This window comes from Lygodium microphyllum, chromosome 12 (assembly GCF_053477565.2).
Source record: "Lygodium microphyllum isolate KBCC chromosome 12, Lygodium_microphyllum_v1.1.10, whole genome shotgun sequence".
In the NCBI taxonomy this organism is placed as follows: domain Eukaryota; kingdom Viridiplantae; phylum Streptophyta; class Polypodiopsida; order Schizaeales; family Lygodiaceae; genus Lygodium; species Lygodium microphyllum.
Window position 1 is genome coordinate 128,910,515 of NC_141146.1, and position 16,969 is coordinate 128,927,483.

At 38.0% G+C, this 16,969-nt stretch overlaps 1 protein-coding gene across 2 annotated transcripts; it reads right to left on the bottom strand.

Moving 5' to 3' along the window:
* Nucleotides 1-9,493: 9,493 nt before the first annotated feature.
* On the bottom strand, nucleotides 9,494-12,994 carry LOC148028258 (uncharacterized). Of its 2 annotated transcripts, none has more exons than XM_087690044.1 (2): nucleotides 11,520-12,994; nucleotides 9,494-11,417 (listed from the first exon to the last, which is right to left on the bottom strand). In XM_087690044.1, exons 1-2 carry the CDS (start codon nucleotides 11,661-11,663, stop codon nucleotides 9,516-9,518), a joined length of 2,046 nt encoding a protein of 681 aa, XP_087546170.1. In that variant the 5' UTR covers nucleotides 11,664-12,994; the 3' UTR covers nucleotides 9,494-9,515. The 2 variants fall into 2 exon arrangements, with proteins under 2 accessions (XP_087546170.1, XP_087546171.1); XM_087690045.1 differs by having other exon boundaries at nucleotides 9,494-11,129; nucleotides 11,283-12,994.
* Nucleotides 12,995-16,969: the final 3,975 nt, after the last annotated feature.

The window sequence follows — 16,969 nt, forward strand, 5'->3', positions numbered from 1 at the left end:
TATTTTGCATTAGATTATGATGTGTCATAACAAATAGTTCGCTCTTTACTTGTAAATAGTTATCTCTCTCTCTCTCATATTTTCAATACAAAATAATTTCTGCAAGCAATCCAGATGTAGATTTATACTACATTGACCTTTGGTAATTGTACTATTATTCCATAAACTGATAGACAATGATAATAAAAGATTATCATAAATTTGATCATAGCTAACCAAGCGAGGTATATACGTATTTTCTCAACAAAATAAAATACATTTGCTCTAATAATTAACGGAGTCTTTACTTTGTTGGTCACACTATGGGTGACATTGGATCTTTTCAAATATGAGATATAAGTCCTCTATAATAAGCATGGATTGGTGTATAAAGGTGTTTACATTTGCATCAATTCCAAATACTTAATTAGAAAATTTCTTTATACATGGCTCTAATAATCTCATTAAAAATTGATTAAAAATAAAAACTCATTATTAAAGCTTGCACATTCATGAATTATTTGTTGTGGTGGCCAAAAGGGATATTGGTTAGTGAAAATAAGTATAAATTCAATACTCAATCAATATGCTTAATGAGAGAGAGAGAGAGAGAGAGAGAGAGAGAGAGACCCCATCATCTTGATCTCTCATTATGCATATCTTTGCTAACTTGATATCATGTTGTTGTAGTATTAATATTCCTAGGCTATAAAATATAGTTATACTTCTTTGAACTAATCATATGTGTATACATGTGTATGTACGTGTGTTAGGACTTTCAATATACACACATAAATACATGCACACATGCATATGTATATATAGTTATACTTATTTGAACTAATCATATGTGTGTACATCTGTGTGCGCATGTTAGGACTTTCAATATACACACATAAATACATGCACACATATATATGTATATATATTTCATGAGAGAGGGAGAGAGAAAAATATTTTTTAAATGATAGTAGTTTTTGAATAAGAGAGAGATATAGAAACAAGTTCTTAATGAGACACACAAGCATGTGCATGCATATGCGCACACACACATGCACATAGAGAAAGAAATCAAGGTAGGTTTGTCTAGTATATATTATAGAACTAAAGATATAGCTTTAGCTCTAATCTACCTTGACTAAGTAATTTATGAATGGTTTGCATAGTCTTTAAAATAAAAATTATATTCTAGATACTTTGAATGTAAGGAATTTCAATTGAAAGGGTATTAGGATTCAATGGAGAAGAGAGGGAGGAGAGAGAGATAAAAATAACTTTCGGATAAGAGAGAGAGAGAGAGAGAGAGAGAGAGAGAGAGAGAGAGAGAGAGAGAGAGAGAGAAGAGATAAATACAATTATTGATGAGAGACAAGAAAGTGATGTCTTTTTAAAAAGCATTGATAAGAGAGAAGAGAAAGAAATTTGAAAGGTACTTTGGATAGAGAGGTACATTTTCCAAATTAATGTAGGAGAGGCCCAAGAATAGTATTGTAGTATTATAGGAGAGAGTGCTAGAAAAGTTTGAAGCCAAAGACCCCCTCCTACATCAATAGCCTTGGATCTTTACACACATACTCTATATATATATGGCTTAAAACAATTATAACAACTCTCTTCTATAATACTACAATACTACCTTTGGACTTCTCTTACATTAATAACTTAGGATCTTTATCAAAATACATACATACACACATTCTCTCTCTCTCTCCAACTTGAGATCAACTTTCTCTATTTAAAAGTTTTTTGCCCAAGTACAATTAAACTAAAAAGTCACATTTTGATTATAGTTTCAATAGTATAAAACTTTTTTAAATCTTTGATAAGTCTTTATTTTTTCACATATACAATGTAAAAGACAATAGCCATTATATATTATATTAATTATTAGTTTTCTATGTTAGGAGGAAAAAAGTCCCAAAAGAGAGAACTATTGTTTGGTCATAAGGTTCAAATATTTTGATATAGTTCATTCAAAAAGTCTCAATCTACTATCTCTCATATTAAAACATATCATAAATGTACACATAATTTGATCTTTCTAGCTGGTAATTATTTTTTATCTCTTCTCTCTCATCAAATATTATTTTAAAACATTCCTCTTATCTTCTCTCTCATCAAAAAATTATTTAGATATATATCTCTCTTCTCTCTTTCTCTAATGACTCTATTGAGTAATGACTCTAGAGAGAGAGAAAGAGAGTGAGAGTGAGAGTGAGAGTGAGAAATGAAGATAAGGGCCATGCACAAATACATACATATATACACATAAAGAGAGAGGTCCATACACACGTGCATTAGCTATTTTATTATTTAGTTAATAATTTAATTATTAATTATTTTAATTAATTACTAAATAAAAATATAAAGAGAGGGGAGAGAAAGAGACAAAGAAAAACGAGAGAAGGAGAAAGTGAGATAAATGAGAGAGAGAGAGAGAGAGAGAGAGAGAGAGAGAGAGAGAGAGAGAGATTATGTGACTTGCTTTAACTTTTTTTTTTATCAAAAGGGGGTTGTTAGCAACTTGTCGAGAAGAGGGTTGCTTGCAACCCCTTCTCGAGATTTTTTTATTTTCACATGTCTCCTCCATCATTTCTTTGATGGGACTTGTGAAATTTTTTTCACTGAATAGGGGGCTGTCGACAATACCTTCTTAGGGAAAGTCTTTTTCATAAGTCCTCTCTAGTTTTTTTTTCACTAAACATGGAGCTATTAGCAAACCCTTCCTAACAAAAAAAAAATCATAAGTGCCCTTAATGAGATGGAAGCAACTTGTCAAATTTTTTTCACTGAAAAGGGCTTGCCAGCAACCCCTGTCTAGCAGCAAAAATTTTCATGTCCCCTTAAAGAGATGATGGAGGGGAGATGTGATCAAAGTTCTATATATATATATATATATATATATATATAAACTACTACAACATTCAAGTGAACATAGATTTGTTCTTCTAGTTCACATAGAAGATAAAGAGAATCTCAAACCAGATGATGATAGAGTCTCAAAAGTCATAAAGTTAGAAGCATGGAGACTTCTCTATAGGCATAACTCAGAAGTATATTTGCAATGGTTTCTTTTTTATGTGTTCTTTGTATGTAATGGAACTATGAATGGTAGGTTCATGTGTGGGAAATTGGAGAAGGGGATGCAACAAACTTTGCCAAGGAAATGCACAGATTAGGTGCACTTGAAGGAGGAGTAGCTCATATATAAGGATCACCAAATTGGGCAATAGTGGAATGAGGAGGTATACTAGAGATATTCCATCTTCCTCGACTACCTAAATGTAAATTTCCCTCCAACAAGAATGCATTACACAAAAAATATGCAAAGAAAAAAATGCGCAAGAGACATAAGGATCAAGATTCTTGGTAAGTAATTCCATATGTATTCTTTAGAATATGTCACACTTTCATGTCTTCTTCTAAAGAGAATATGGTTGATGGTAAGAAAGTGATACCTCCAGTGCATTTGTTCTCATAACTTATGCTTCGCAAAACTCATTCTTCGGTAAGGAGTCGAGGTGAATCCATAATTTCTAAAATATTTTGATAATATTGATTGGCCACCCTTTAGCCCTACAATGATACTATTTGTGGATGATAGTATAAAGAAGATACAATGTAACTTGCCTAACTCCTTTACATATCCATTTACATTTTAAGAAAATCCCATGGATACTATCCTCTTCAAACACATGCTTCCCTATTTAATTGAGAAAAATCCATTAAATACTATCTTCTTGGAATACATGCTTCTATGCTTGACTGAGCTAGCAAGTTCTCACAAGGGAGTCTATGAGTTTATTAGAGAACACCCATTTCACCCTCTTGCAATGGACAACTAGTTAATGTTTGCAATAAATATGTTCATTTGCTTTGCACATAGTAGTTCACTAACTTACAAATGCATTTATAGATTTAGTTTTTTTTTTGTGTAGTTTTTGTAGTAAATTCATGTAGTACAATGTGAAATATATCAGTATATTAAATGTTTGATTGTTGAAGTTAGGAGTTTAAACTGAAGAATTCTTGAAAGGTAAACCAGTTACAAATAATAAAGCAATATGGAGCTATATTTTTCAAAGATTGTGAAGCAATTGCTTGCAAGAGTCTATTGTAAATGAATGCATAACTTCAATCCATATGTAGACCTAATCAAAAGAGAAAGAGAGAACCATGTGCAAATATAAGTATACGTGTATGTAGTTTGCTCATATGTGCATAATTAAAATACTAACATATCAATATGTAATTATAAAATACATACAAAAACAGGAGAGAGGGGGGATGTGAATGTATATGTAGTGTGATATCTCATATATATGCATAATTGAACCGTTAACATTATGATAATATTATCAAAGATAAGCAAATAAGCTTAATCTAGTAATGTAAATAAGTTAAGGAGAGAGAAGTATCAATGCATTGTTAGAGAGAGAGAGAGAGAGAGAGAGAGAGAGAGAGGGTGTTATTGAGGGGGAGGAGGAGAGGGAGATGCATGTTGTGGGTGTCCAAGATATGAGATGTGTGTGTGTGTGTGTGTGTGTGTGTGTGTGTGTGATTGGGGGGAGTGAGATATTGGTAGTTGGTCTCCAATACATGAGAGAGAGAGAGAGAGAGAGAGAGAGAGAGAGAGGAGAATCGATTGTGGTTTTGATGAGGAGAAGGAGAGTAAGATGTGGTGGTGTAGTGGCGGTGCCAATGGTAGTAATGCTATTGAGGGAAGTGAAATATCAATGGTTTGTCCCCAACATATGAGGAGAGAGAGAAGATAATTGGTTGTGGTTCTAATGAGGAGGGGGAGAGTAAGATGTCCTGGTGATGGTAGTGGTGCTAGTGGTGGTGGTGGTGGTGGTGTTGGTGGTAGGGGTGGTGGTGGTGTTGGTGGTGGTGTTGGTGGTAGAGGTGGTGGTGGTGGCAATGGAGGAGTAGTATTGATACTTGATATATGCCCAAAAGAAAAAGAGGACCAAGTGGACTATGTGGAATAAAACTCAAGGTTGCCAAAAAAAGCTCGCTCCAAAAGCTCGCTTCTCGCACGGAGAGAGAGAGTGCCTCCACATGAGAGAGAGGGGGGTTTAATAAAAAAAAGGGGAGGGAAAAGAGAGGAGAGATTATGCATAAGGAAGAAGGGTTTTTAATTAAAAAGTGGAGGTTTTGGAAGGGGGAAGGTTCGAGGGTTCACGAACCTACAACGAAAATAATATAGTATAGATGTACTACAACCAATGTTCTCCCCCCCTCTCTCTCTTCTTCTTCTTCTTCTCTCTCCCTTCCCCCCTCTCTCTCAAAGTATGTGAAAAATTGTCTCTCTCTCTTTGTATTCATATTCTCTCTTCTTCTTCTTCTCTTTGTCTCTCTCTCTCTCTCCATTTCTTCTCTCTCTCTCTGTATATATATATATATATATATATATAAGGCTACCCAAACCTCTCAGTTTTAATTAAAACCCCTTCTCTTTCACGAGTAATCTCTTCTCTCTCTTTCCTCTCCTCTTTCTGATTAAATGTCCTCTCTCCCTGCCCCTCTCTCTCTCTCTCTCTCTCTCTCTCTCTCTCTCTCTCTCTCTCTCTCTTTCTCTCAATTCAATTAATCTTTTCACAAACATCTATTTCTCCCCCTTTTTAAATCAAGGAGTTGTTTCTGCCATGGTTTTGTGGAAAATTTTATTTTTGCAATAGAAACGGTTTCTGAAAGACCTTATAGATCACACGAGGGGTTTTTGAAAACCATATGCAAATATGAATAACAAAAATCTAGCTGTCTTTTTTTCTATCTAAGCACATTTGTTAGTAAAAAAGAAAGATAAGTGGAATCTAGAGAGAGGAAAAACTATATAGAGAAAACATTTGAGAATAATCAAAAAATAAACAAAGGTTTTTTGAGAAAACACTAAGGATAGTGTGTTTGTCAGAAAACTGGGTGGTTTTGAGGGAAAATTAAGAACCCTCCATGTGATCTAGAAGGATTCTCGATTTTCGTGAAAAATTCTTCCAAAAACACCCCCAACACCATATTAGAGAATTTGGAAATTTTTAAAGTCTCAATTTCAAATAAGTGATAAATATTTGATCACGTGGTTAAATCTTGATTCATATTTAAAAGTGAGATTTGAAAAAGTAGATATAGAATGCATTAGGGTAGACTCCATCTTTAAGTAAGACAACAAGATTTGACCATGTGATCAAATAATAAAGGTATTAGGAGTTCCCAAAGTGCATGGAAACTCTCAAATTTCCTAATATAGCGTTTCCCTATAAAAACCCATGTAGGAGCAACTTCCAAAAGTCTCTCTCTTTCTCTCTCTCTCTCTCTCTCTCTCTCTCTCTCTCTCTCTCTCTCTTTCTCTCTCTCTCTCCTTTTAGTTAAATAATTTTAAAAGTCTTTTTTAAAAATTTTAATTAAAAATTTTAACATTTTTAATTTAAATTTGTTAACATAGTTTTTCACATACTTTGAGAGAGAGAGAGAGAGAGAGAGAGAGAGAGAGAGAGAGGAGGGGTGAACAAACACACACACATACAAAGAAGAAAAAAAGGAAAAAAGAAGAGAGGCAGAGAGAAGGAAAAGAAAGGAGAGAGAGAGAGGGAGGGAGGGGGAGAGAGAGAGAGAGAGAGAGAGAAGAAAAGCATGGAGAGAAGAAAAGAAGAGAGAGAGAGAGAGAGAGAGAGAGAGAGAGAGAAGAAGAAGAAGAAGAAGAAGAAGAAGAAGAAGAGAGAGAGAATATGAACACAAAGAGAGAGTTTTTCACATACTTTGAGAGAGAGAGGAGCAGGAAGGGAGAGAGCGAAAAATAATAAGAAGAAGAAGAGAGAGAGAGAGAGAGAGAGAGAGAGAGAGAGAGAGAGAGAGAGAGAGAGAGAGAGAGAGAGAGAGAGAGAGAGAGAGAGAGAGAGAGAGAGAGAGGAACATTGGTTATAATACATCTATACTACTTTATTATTTCTATTGTAGGTTCGAGAAGCTCTAAAGGGCTTCCTAAACCTACCTCCCTTCCCAAACCTCCCCGAGAGGAGAGGGGGAGAAGAGAGAGAGAGAGAGAGAGAGAGAGAGAGAGAGAGAGAGAGAGAGAGAGAGAACATTGGTTGTAGTATATCTATATCACTTTATAATTTTTGTTGTAGGTTCAGGAAGCCTCAAACCTCTAAAGGGCTTCCTGAACCTACCTCCCTTTCCAAACCTCCTCCTTTTAATTAAAACCCATTCTCTCTCACCTATAATCTTACCCTTTCTATTTCCCCTTCCCTTTTTAATTAAACCCCCCTCCCCTCTCTCTCTTAATTAAATCAAACTTTTCACAAACGTCTCTTTCTCTCCCTTTTTAAATTAAGGAATTGTTATAGCCATGGTTTTGTGGGAAAAATTATTTTCGTGATGGAAATGGTTTTTAAGAAGAAGAAGAAGAAGAGAGAGGGGGAACACAAAGAGAGAGAGAGAAAAAAAAATTATAGAGAGAATATGAAATTTAAAATAGAGCGAAAGAAAGAAGAAAAAATGAAAAAAGAAGAGAGAGAGAGAGAGAGAGAGAGAGAGAGAGAGAGAGAGTGTGTGTGTGTGTGTGTGTGTGAAGAAGAAGAAGAAGAGAGAATATGAATACAAAGAGAGGGAGTTTTTCATATACTCTGAGAGAGGGGGGGAAAGAAAAGAGAGAAGAAAAAGAAAAAGAAGAAGAAGAAGAGAGAGAGAGAGAGGGGAGAGGGGAGAGCATTGATTGTAGTATATATCTATATCATTTTATTGTTTTCGTTGTAGGTTCGAGAAGCCCCAAATTTTTGGAGGGCTTTCCAAACCTACCCCCTTTCCAAACCTCCTTTTAATTAAAACCCTTTCCCTCGCACATGTAATCTCTCCCTCTCTCTTCCCCCTCCCTTTTTTAATTAAACCCCCCTCTCTCTTTTAATTAAATCAAACTTTTCACAAGCATCTCTTTCTCTCTTTTAAATGAAGGCGCTATTCTTGCCACGGTTTTGTGGAAAAAATTGTTTCCACAATGGAAACAGTTTTTGAAAAACCTTATAGATCACATGAGGGGATTTTGAAAACCATCTATAAACAAATAATGAAAATCTAGCTGTCTTTTTTATTCTGTCTAGGCACGTTTGTCAATTGAAAAGAAAGGTGAGTAGAATCTGGATAGAGAGCAAGAACTATAAAGGGAAAACCTTTGAAGATTACCCAAAAATGGGCAAAGGTTTTGTAGGAAAACACCAAGGACAAGTGTCGGTCAAAAAATTGAGTGAGTTTGGAGGAAAACCAGGAACCCTTCATGGGATCTAGAACGGTTTCCAATTTTTGTAAAAAACTTTCCAAAAACACCCCTTTAAAAAACCTATCCGTGAATAGCTCCCAAATATCATACACACTCTCTCTCTCTCTTTCTCCCCCTCTTTTAAAATTAAACATTTTAAAAGCCTTTCTAAAATTCATTGCTCTTTCAATCAAACATTTTAAAAGCTTTTTTAAATTAAAAGACTTTTTGACGTAGTTTTTAACATAGTTTGAGAGCGATCAGCTGCCAGCTGCCGTCCTTAAGTCCTTAAGGAGTTAGTGAGAACTTGGAAGCCCATGTTAGCAGCGGGTTTTCGAAAAGAGAGAGAGAATCTTAATTAGTGTAATGAAGACCGGCTTGCAGCACAGGTGACAGGACACAGCACTAGACTAGAGTCTAGCAGCCATGTAGCACTACGCATCAAGCCTCAAAAACCTGTCCATTTGTTTGGACTTCTCGATTGTTTGAGCTTTTAAACGTGCAATCTCTCATCCCTACGTCAATGGTTTTTGAAAAGTGTATGAAAACGTTCGTGAGAGTCCCTTACAAACCAGACTTTCACCCGGATTCAGGCTTTTGTTATTGACCATGATAACAGACTCTCACCTGGAATCTGGCTTTGGTTTTTATGGAGTCCTTTAAAAAGCAGGCTCCCACCTGGATTCAGGACCGAACTCTGCAGATTTTGCCACACCTAATGTTGGACTTATTTCTGTTCTTAGACGGTATAGATCAAATTTCTAACACAAACTACAAAATGATTTTTTAAAAACTCTTTACCTGATCCCTGGGTTTTTGCTGTTGGTATATAGTTTTGAAGACTATGAAGTCAGCAGGTGTGCCATAAAACCTGTAACTTAACTTATGTAAATTACTAGATTTTACATCATGCTAGACCGTACTTTCTTGTGACCACTTCAACAAACAACTGCGAAAAAACCCATGTGTTTTTGTTCAGGGATACACTTGGTGCCAAGATGCAAATGCACAGACACAACTGAGAGAGAGAGAGAGAGAGAGAGAGAACCTCGTTGACTAATGGTTCATTTCCCATCTAATCGGTGAACGGCTCTTCTGTTGATTTACAAGTTTCCTAAATCCAGTGTCTTAGTCCTAATTGTCAGAAAGACACGAGATCTTCCATGTTTTGAACCCTTTGTACAATAGCTTAATGAGCAATAACACTTATTGTGTCTAAAACCCTTCACTCATCTTTCTCATTTTATTTTACACAGAGAAACGATGAGATAGGTAAATGAGGAGCTAATTAATTATTCACCTTGGAGCTTTGAATACACTGCTTAAGCCCCATTTCGCGCAACATTTTACACAGGCCCAAGAAATGTTTCCTCCTTGGGCTGTTATATCCCCTTGATTTGGCATGAACATGCCAGCAAGCTTTGAGACCATCCTCTTCTAACCTGTTACTATGGGATTCAATATTGCCTGCATGATGGTGATTAGAAGGATCACTTGAGCCATCACCAAGCACTAAATTACAGACTGTACTAGTAGTGGTAGTAGTAGAAGAATCCATCAATCCTTTATCATGCCTAAGGGCATGGAGAACCGTCTTGCTCTTCACCCTCCAGTCCTCATTGTATTCTTGCCATAGAACATCCATGATTTCCTGCTCTTTGGTTAGACTATTTTTAGACAATAAGGGGTCTGATTGCAAGACTTTACTCCTTGATCTAGAGTGAGCTATGCATGGCCTTGATTGGTCATCACAGCACCCATTGAGTATGCTGTAGTCCACCACTCCATCGTTGAGTTTATTGTGAGGCAAACCATAGTAAGCCCAGCAAGCTGCCTCTGTATCCCTAAAACTGCCTGCAAACTCTCGGAAACTGCCTGCAGTTGACAAGTAATTGGACTCGTCCCCTTTGTTTCCTGACCTGAAAGCGATTGCTCTCAGTTCTTGATCTATCAGTACATCCCCATCCACACTCTTACAGACCTTTGCAGACTCAATGGAGCCATGCACATCCTTTTCACCCCCCTTGATTGCATTCACCTTCTTGATTGCCTTTGTAGTGGGTGGTAAGCTTACAATTGTCTCAAAACCACTGTGCATTCTACAAGGATAAATTGAGTAATCCTCTGAAGAGAATTGGTAGTCCTCCTGCAACATGCACAAGTCACAAGGCTTTGAAGAGCAGCTGCAGTTTTTCCTCTCATCAGTGAGCTTCTTCAGATCTGATTCATTCCACAGCACATCACCTTCAAGTGTGTAGAACTCCCCTGCAGCTTTTTGTAGTTCAGCATCTGTGAGCTCAATCTCACCTAAACCTACAGTGGCATTCGATGCTGCAGAGGGCTTATTACAGATTGGAACTAATCCAAGCTCATGTCCATTACACACACCACTACCACTGGGGCTTCTCACCGGAGGGAGAATTTGATGTTTATCCACAGACTTCTCCTCTTCTAAGCCATTATCAGTCAAGGTCCCAGACTTAGAAGGAGCTGGCTGATCTAGGATACTACTTTGTTCAGCATCTTCTTGATCTTCTTCTTGAACATGGGGGGTGCCAGCATGTTCTAGAACAGTTAATTTGTAGATGATTTCCTCATCATTGGAGCTGGTGCAGCAGTCCTCCAGTTCAGGAACATCGGCAGCTTCACTCTCTTCACATGACAAGCTGGGCGAAGCCCTGCCACCATGGGTATTATCTGCCGAATCCCTGCAATCACTGCCATCTGCCAATGCCGCACACGTGCAATCTTCCCTGTTTGTGTCATCACACATCGAGGGCAGCTCATCTCTCTCAGCACTGTGCAAGGGAGAAGCTCTCTTTTGCTCCGTGGACCCATTGCTGCTTGCATGATTGTCAAGCCCACCAAGCTGATGATGGCTGCCAGCCTGCAATCGCATATGCTTTACATAAACACAGCAATTGTGTGAGACATTGCCTTCTACACTCAGCAGCCCCTCTTCTTCTATGTCTGAGATGAGGTGATCCTCCACAAAAGCCAGTGCTGTGTGTGATGCCCCATGAATGCCCTTCACCCAATTACATGATTTCCTTACCAATAGAGCTCCGTCGTCTTGTTTGAAAGGGGCATTGAGGCAGCTGCAAGCTTCGCTGGCTTCATCTGATTGGAGGTCATTAGTTGATGGATACGAGGTTGCATCATCTCCAATGGCTTCCACTAGCAAGCGTCTCTTCTCATTATGTGGTGGCACATGATCAAGATTAGGGCTATTAGTCATGATCCCTCGCATACGATGGACAGCCAAAAACATGACCCAAAAAATTCCACATACTGTAGCAAGGAGCACACAGTGGGTGCATGAGAGGCCTGCCAAGGATATTGGTAGTGAGACCGCTGCAAAGGCGATGAATAGAGGAACAAGGTTTGTCCTCATGGAGTTCAGTACATGAAGGCCCCTGATCCGTTTCCTGTCCATGCTTGTTTCTTTTGTACAATGATAGTGGCTGCTATTTAACCACTCCACAGATTAGAAGTTTGTGATGACGATGGTGATGATGATGGATTGACATGTCCCGATTTTTCTCACACAAAGGCTTTGAGACGAGCATGCCTGTGCAGAAATGCAAGTGATCATCAGGCTATGAGCCTATCCTAGTTTGGAATAGTGCAGCTATGCAAGGGAAAACTGGCAGCTCCTGGTATTTGAAAATGGTGGACAGTAGCAGAAGTGTTTGCAGACCCCAACAATAGGAAAGAAATAATAACCCAGACGGAGAATATGATCGTCGATTGGAGATGTGGTAGGAAAATCTGCTAGGCCATATAGAGCTCAAACAGTAAAGGCTGGAGTCACTGAGTAAAACAAGCATAGCAGTGACAAAACTCCTAGACGAAATCAGGAGGCAGGGCCAAAACTCCTATACCAAATCAGAAGGCAGGGCTAACAAAATGTTGATTATAAGAGGAGTGGTAAGCATGTGCACTCCTAGATCGAATCAGGAGGCAGGGGTGACAAATTAGATCATGGGAAAGAGGACTGAGAAGATGTAGACGATCATTAGCAGATGAACTGCAGATTTTGTAGGTCACGCCTTTCTCAAAGCTAGTAATAGTTTGATCATGGCTCTCAGAAGAACATTAATGGCCCAGTTGATGACAGAGACCTTGAGTAGAAAATCATAAACCTTTTGATAAGACCTGCTCCCTTCTGATTAGAGAACTTGAGATGGTTAGTGTTTGAAATTTGTGAATAAACACTCAGATGATTGAGGCTTTCTAAACTTGATGTGCTGGCCGATTCAACCACACATGAAGAAACTGCCAGTTGAAGAGAGAAGGGCAGCCTTTCTCTTCTTCAGAGAAGATCAGAATTACCCATGGCGAGAGAGAGAGAGAGAGAGAGAGAGAGAGAGGCAGGGGGGGGATCAAATATGGGCAAGTACTGTATTTTGCTTTTAGGATCACTAAATCTTATGATTAGTATAAGTCATTATGCTGAGCACTGACGAATAGCAGAAGAAAGCATGTGGAGTTGCTACTACCCAAATGTTTAAAACAGAGAGAGCATCCTTTTGTCCATTGGGAGGGGCTTAAGACCCAACAGACACAGGCTCTGCCTTATGTGAAAGGAGAGGTAACAGAAATGATGTATTCCAGTCTTTGATCTTCATTACTTGCACCCCACTCCATCATATCCTTAGATTTTATAATTGCCTTTTCTTCCAGAGGGAAACATATCTGTCTGCCATCATCACCAGGCAAGATCCTCTTTTCTGAAACAACAATAACAACAGGCAACATCAACAGTTTGAACCAATATTTAGAAAGAAGTGGAAGAAAGGTTTAAGGGAGGCCCAATTGAGAGGGCCCCAACTTTTCTAAGTGGGTTCAGGTTGGATCCTCTCATGTTTGGAATATTTAAGCAGTGCTAACAAGGGACTGCCCTCTTTTGCCTCGGGCAGCCCTGCACATGAGCACCCAATTCAGTGTTCACGAAAATCCGAGGTTTAATACGAAATCAATTTCTTTTTTCCTTTAAAGATTTTCAAAATTTGGAGAATAAGGTCTTAGACATTAAAAATCGTGTAATTTTATTTAGACATGTATCCTAAACTTTAAAGGTTTTTGTATGGGCTACCACACTTGTTTGCCCCGCGCTTATTGGCAAGGTTTAGCGTCAGGTGAATGCAAGGGAAAAAGAGGTGAATGCTTCAACACTAGAACAAAGAAGTCGAAATGTATTATGTGCATGAAGTTTTAAAGATCTAGAATACCAAAAATGGCAAAACATGGACACTCTTGGTAAACTCTAATATTAGAAATGGCTCCAGGGTCCCATGCAATTAGGGCTATCTTATGGGCATGGGACCCACAGAAGGGCGAACAGATTTTGCATCGCCTGGGCCCACATTCACATGATAAGTAATGTTTTCCAAATTACTAATTCTCTAAAAGCCAGGACTGCAGCTGCTGATGCTGCACTGAATGTGTAGGGAAATACTGTAGTCCGTTACTATTATAACTTCTAGACGCAGCAGTATGTGTCACACTAGTATTTTTATTAGCGTATCGCCAATACTACTACTTCTGTGGCAATTTGCTTTTGCTGAGGCAAACAGTAGTTGTTATACTATTAGTATTACTGCTACTGCTACTGCCACTGATAGTACTACTACTGATACTGTGGCAATTGGTTTTAGTGAGAAATAATCACCACGGCAAGAGAGAGGAAGGCAGAAGCTTCCTGAATCCTCTCCGACTGAATTCTCACAAATTAGGGCAGGATGTCTGCTTTTCTGCATGGAGGGAACATGCCAGCACGGATGTGTGTGTGTGTTTGTGTCACGTGTGCGAGTGAGAGAGCGGCCTGCTGCGTTTCAGTTCCCAAGTCAGAATTGAACAGAGAAGCTGGAGAGAGAGAGAGAGAGAGAGAGATGGTGATGATGATGATGGGTCTGGGATTCAGTACAGCCAGCTTGGATACTCTTCTTGTTAAAGGGAAAGTCGGTTAAAAAGGAAAGTACACCACTGTAATGGAACGTGAAAAGCTTTCAAACTCACACACACGTGACAGAGCTTCCAGATTATTTGCGAGACTGTGCCAAGATAAAGACAGTGTAGACATTGTGTGCTCGAGAAGTTCAAACTTGTCGACCGCGAAGAAAATACGGAACCAATCGTGATACAACAAATCAGCGTCACGCCCCCTTCAATTTGCACTGCGAATCTGTCCATCCGACCCACCTGACCTGTGTGTGTGATCGGCCTTAGGGTTGTCAAAATGCCGTCAACACACTCAACATTGGGTGTTTGGCTAACCGAGACCTCCTAAGCCGGAAAGGAAAAGTGACGATAGCATTAACATAATCCATGTTCTGAGAACAAAGTCATCGAAGCAAGATCCACCACTACAACACCAAATGTGTGTTTGATCATTCCGAGGTTAAACTTTTCGTGGAGCCATTAGCCAAACCTCCCTTAGAGCATGAAAGAATTCATTTGGCAGGCCATTTTTCATTTTGAAGAGAGCATACTACAACTCCTCTTAGGAGAATGGCCAATCCAGTTTTAGAGCAATTTGAGCTAGCAAAAACGTTATCACAAATCTTACTACTATCTTATTTTCAGGAAGCCTTGAACCTACCTCTCTTTTTAAACCTCCTTTTTTAAAATTAAAACCTCTTCTCTCTCACTTGTAATCTCTCCCTTTCTCTTCCCCCTTCCATTTTAATTAAATCCCCTCCCCCCTCCATGTAAGGCCTAGGCTCTTTCTCTCTCTTCCCTCTTCTTTTTTTAATCAAATTTATTTTTAAATCAAAACTCTCTCTCTGGGAGGAAGAGAAATGGAGAGCAAATATAAAATTTAAAAGAGAGAGAGAGAGAGAGAAGAAGAAGAAAAAAAAAAGGGGAAAAGAGGGAGAAAGAGGGGGGGGAATATATAATTTGAGAGAAAGAGGAAATAGGGGGAGAGAGAATCATAGATAGAGAGAAAAAAGTAAAAAAGTAAAAAAGAGAAGAGAGATAGAGAGAGAAGGAAAAGAGGGGAGAGAAGGGGGAGAAGAAAAGGGGAGAGAGAGAGAGAGAGAGAGAGAGAGAGAAAGAAAAGAAGAAGAAGAAGAGAGAATATGAACACAAAGAGATAGAATTATAGAGAGAAGAAAAAAAATTAAAAGAGAGAAAAGAAAACGATTTTAAGAGAGAGAGGAAGGAAAAAAAAAGACCAAAATTTGAAAGTTAATTTGGAGTTAGACCTTAGTTTTCTCACCAATAGTGAACTCATAGGAGAAGAAGAAGCAATCTTTTTATGTGGTCAAAATAATCCCAATATATGAAAATCCATTTATCAAAAGCACATTCCTAGTTTTCTCGCAAATAGTAAACTCATAAGAGAAGATAAAGCAATCTTTTTATGTGGTCAAAAGAATCCCAAGGTATAAAAACCCATCTATCAAAGGCATATCCCTAGGATTAAATCTATGATTTAGATATACATCCACATGACTTTCATAACTTATTTGTGAATGTTTAAGCATATACTTAAAAGAGATTATTTACACTGTGTATCTGCATCCATGTGCATATGCATGCATGTGTGTGGTCTACAAAGTGATAGCCCAATTAGAAATGATTTATGGTTGTTACGCTTGCATACTTGTTCAATTTTTTGACTCGTGGATTTTGCCATATGGGCTAAATCTTGGTCTCCTAATTGAAAGGCTAGTGAAGTGCCACATATGCTAACTATGAGAGAGAGAGAGAGAGAGGGGGGGGGGGGGGGTCTTAAGCACAATGAAAGTGATCAGGCTTACAACTTTTCATTAAGTATTATCCTTTGCAAATGTATTAGATGTCTCTATAATATTACCATTCCTAATGAAGCATATGTCTATATGCTTCAATGCTCAACAAGAAAATGTGGATGCACAAAATAATCTTCCAATGGCATACAAATAAATGTGAATGCGCCTAGTTTATTGCTAAGGGTATCACATGGGCAAAAAGCTCCAAAAGCAAAGGTCAACCTTTCCATAAGTAGCCTTAGTTCAAAGTTAGAGTCTTTCATTAGCACCTCGGTTTGATATTTTTAAAACATAATAGATCCTTTTATTCTTGCATGAATAAGTCCATAAACAAGTATCCTGATTACCTGGTTATTAAAATAGATGCTATTAGCACCTTATGTTTTCTCATGGACACAAGCCACTCAAATTTATGTTGTGATGTGAAAGCCATAAGTTTATTAATGAGATTTGAAACACCCTAAGACATGAGGTGAATGGTATAGTTCTTCATTTGATCATTGCATATTTGTAAAATTTCTTCAACAAGTCACTAATGATGTATAAAGAACTTTTTACAACCTGTAAACCTATCAAGAACTTCATTGCAACTTCACCAATGAGTCTACACATACCTAGATGTTTAGTTAGTAAACTATTAGTATTAGCCATTGCCACATTGAGAACTTTGGAAAGGAAAGGCGGTTACAGTCTCATTGGAGATCTTGTACAATCATATATGAGGATTGTTCTGGTCTTTACCCCATGAGTAGCATTATAAGCTCTCTTACACCCTTCAAACATGCTCACTAGTCCCAACAAGGTGATGATGTGACCTTTATTAAGCTGGGACTTTGTTTCAAAAACTTTTGAAACTCTTATGCTTGGGGAGTAATTGTATAGAACATTCAACAACTTATGCTCCCATTCCGACAATGCCTCAATAGAATTATGTTGTTGTTAGGTATTTGACATTTCTATTCCTAGAATAAGAAAGATAAGA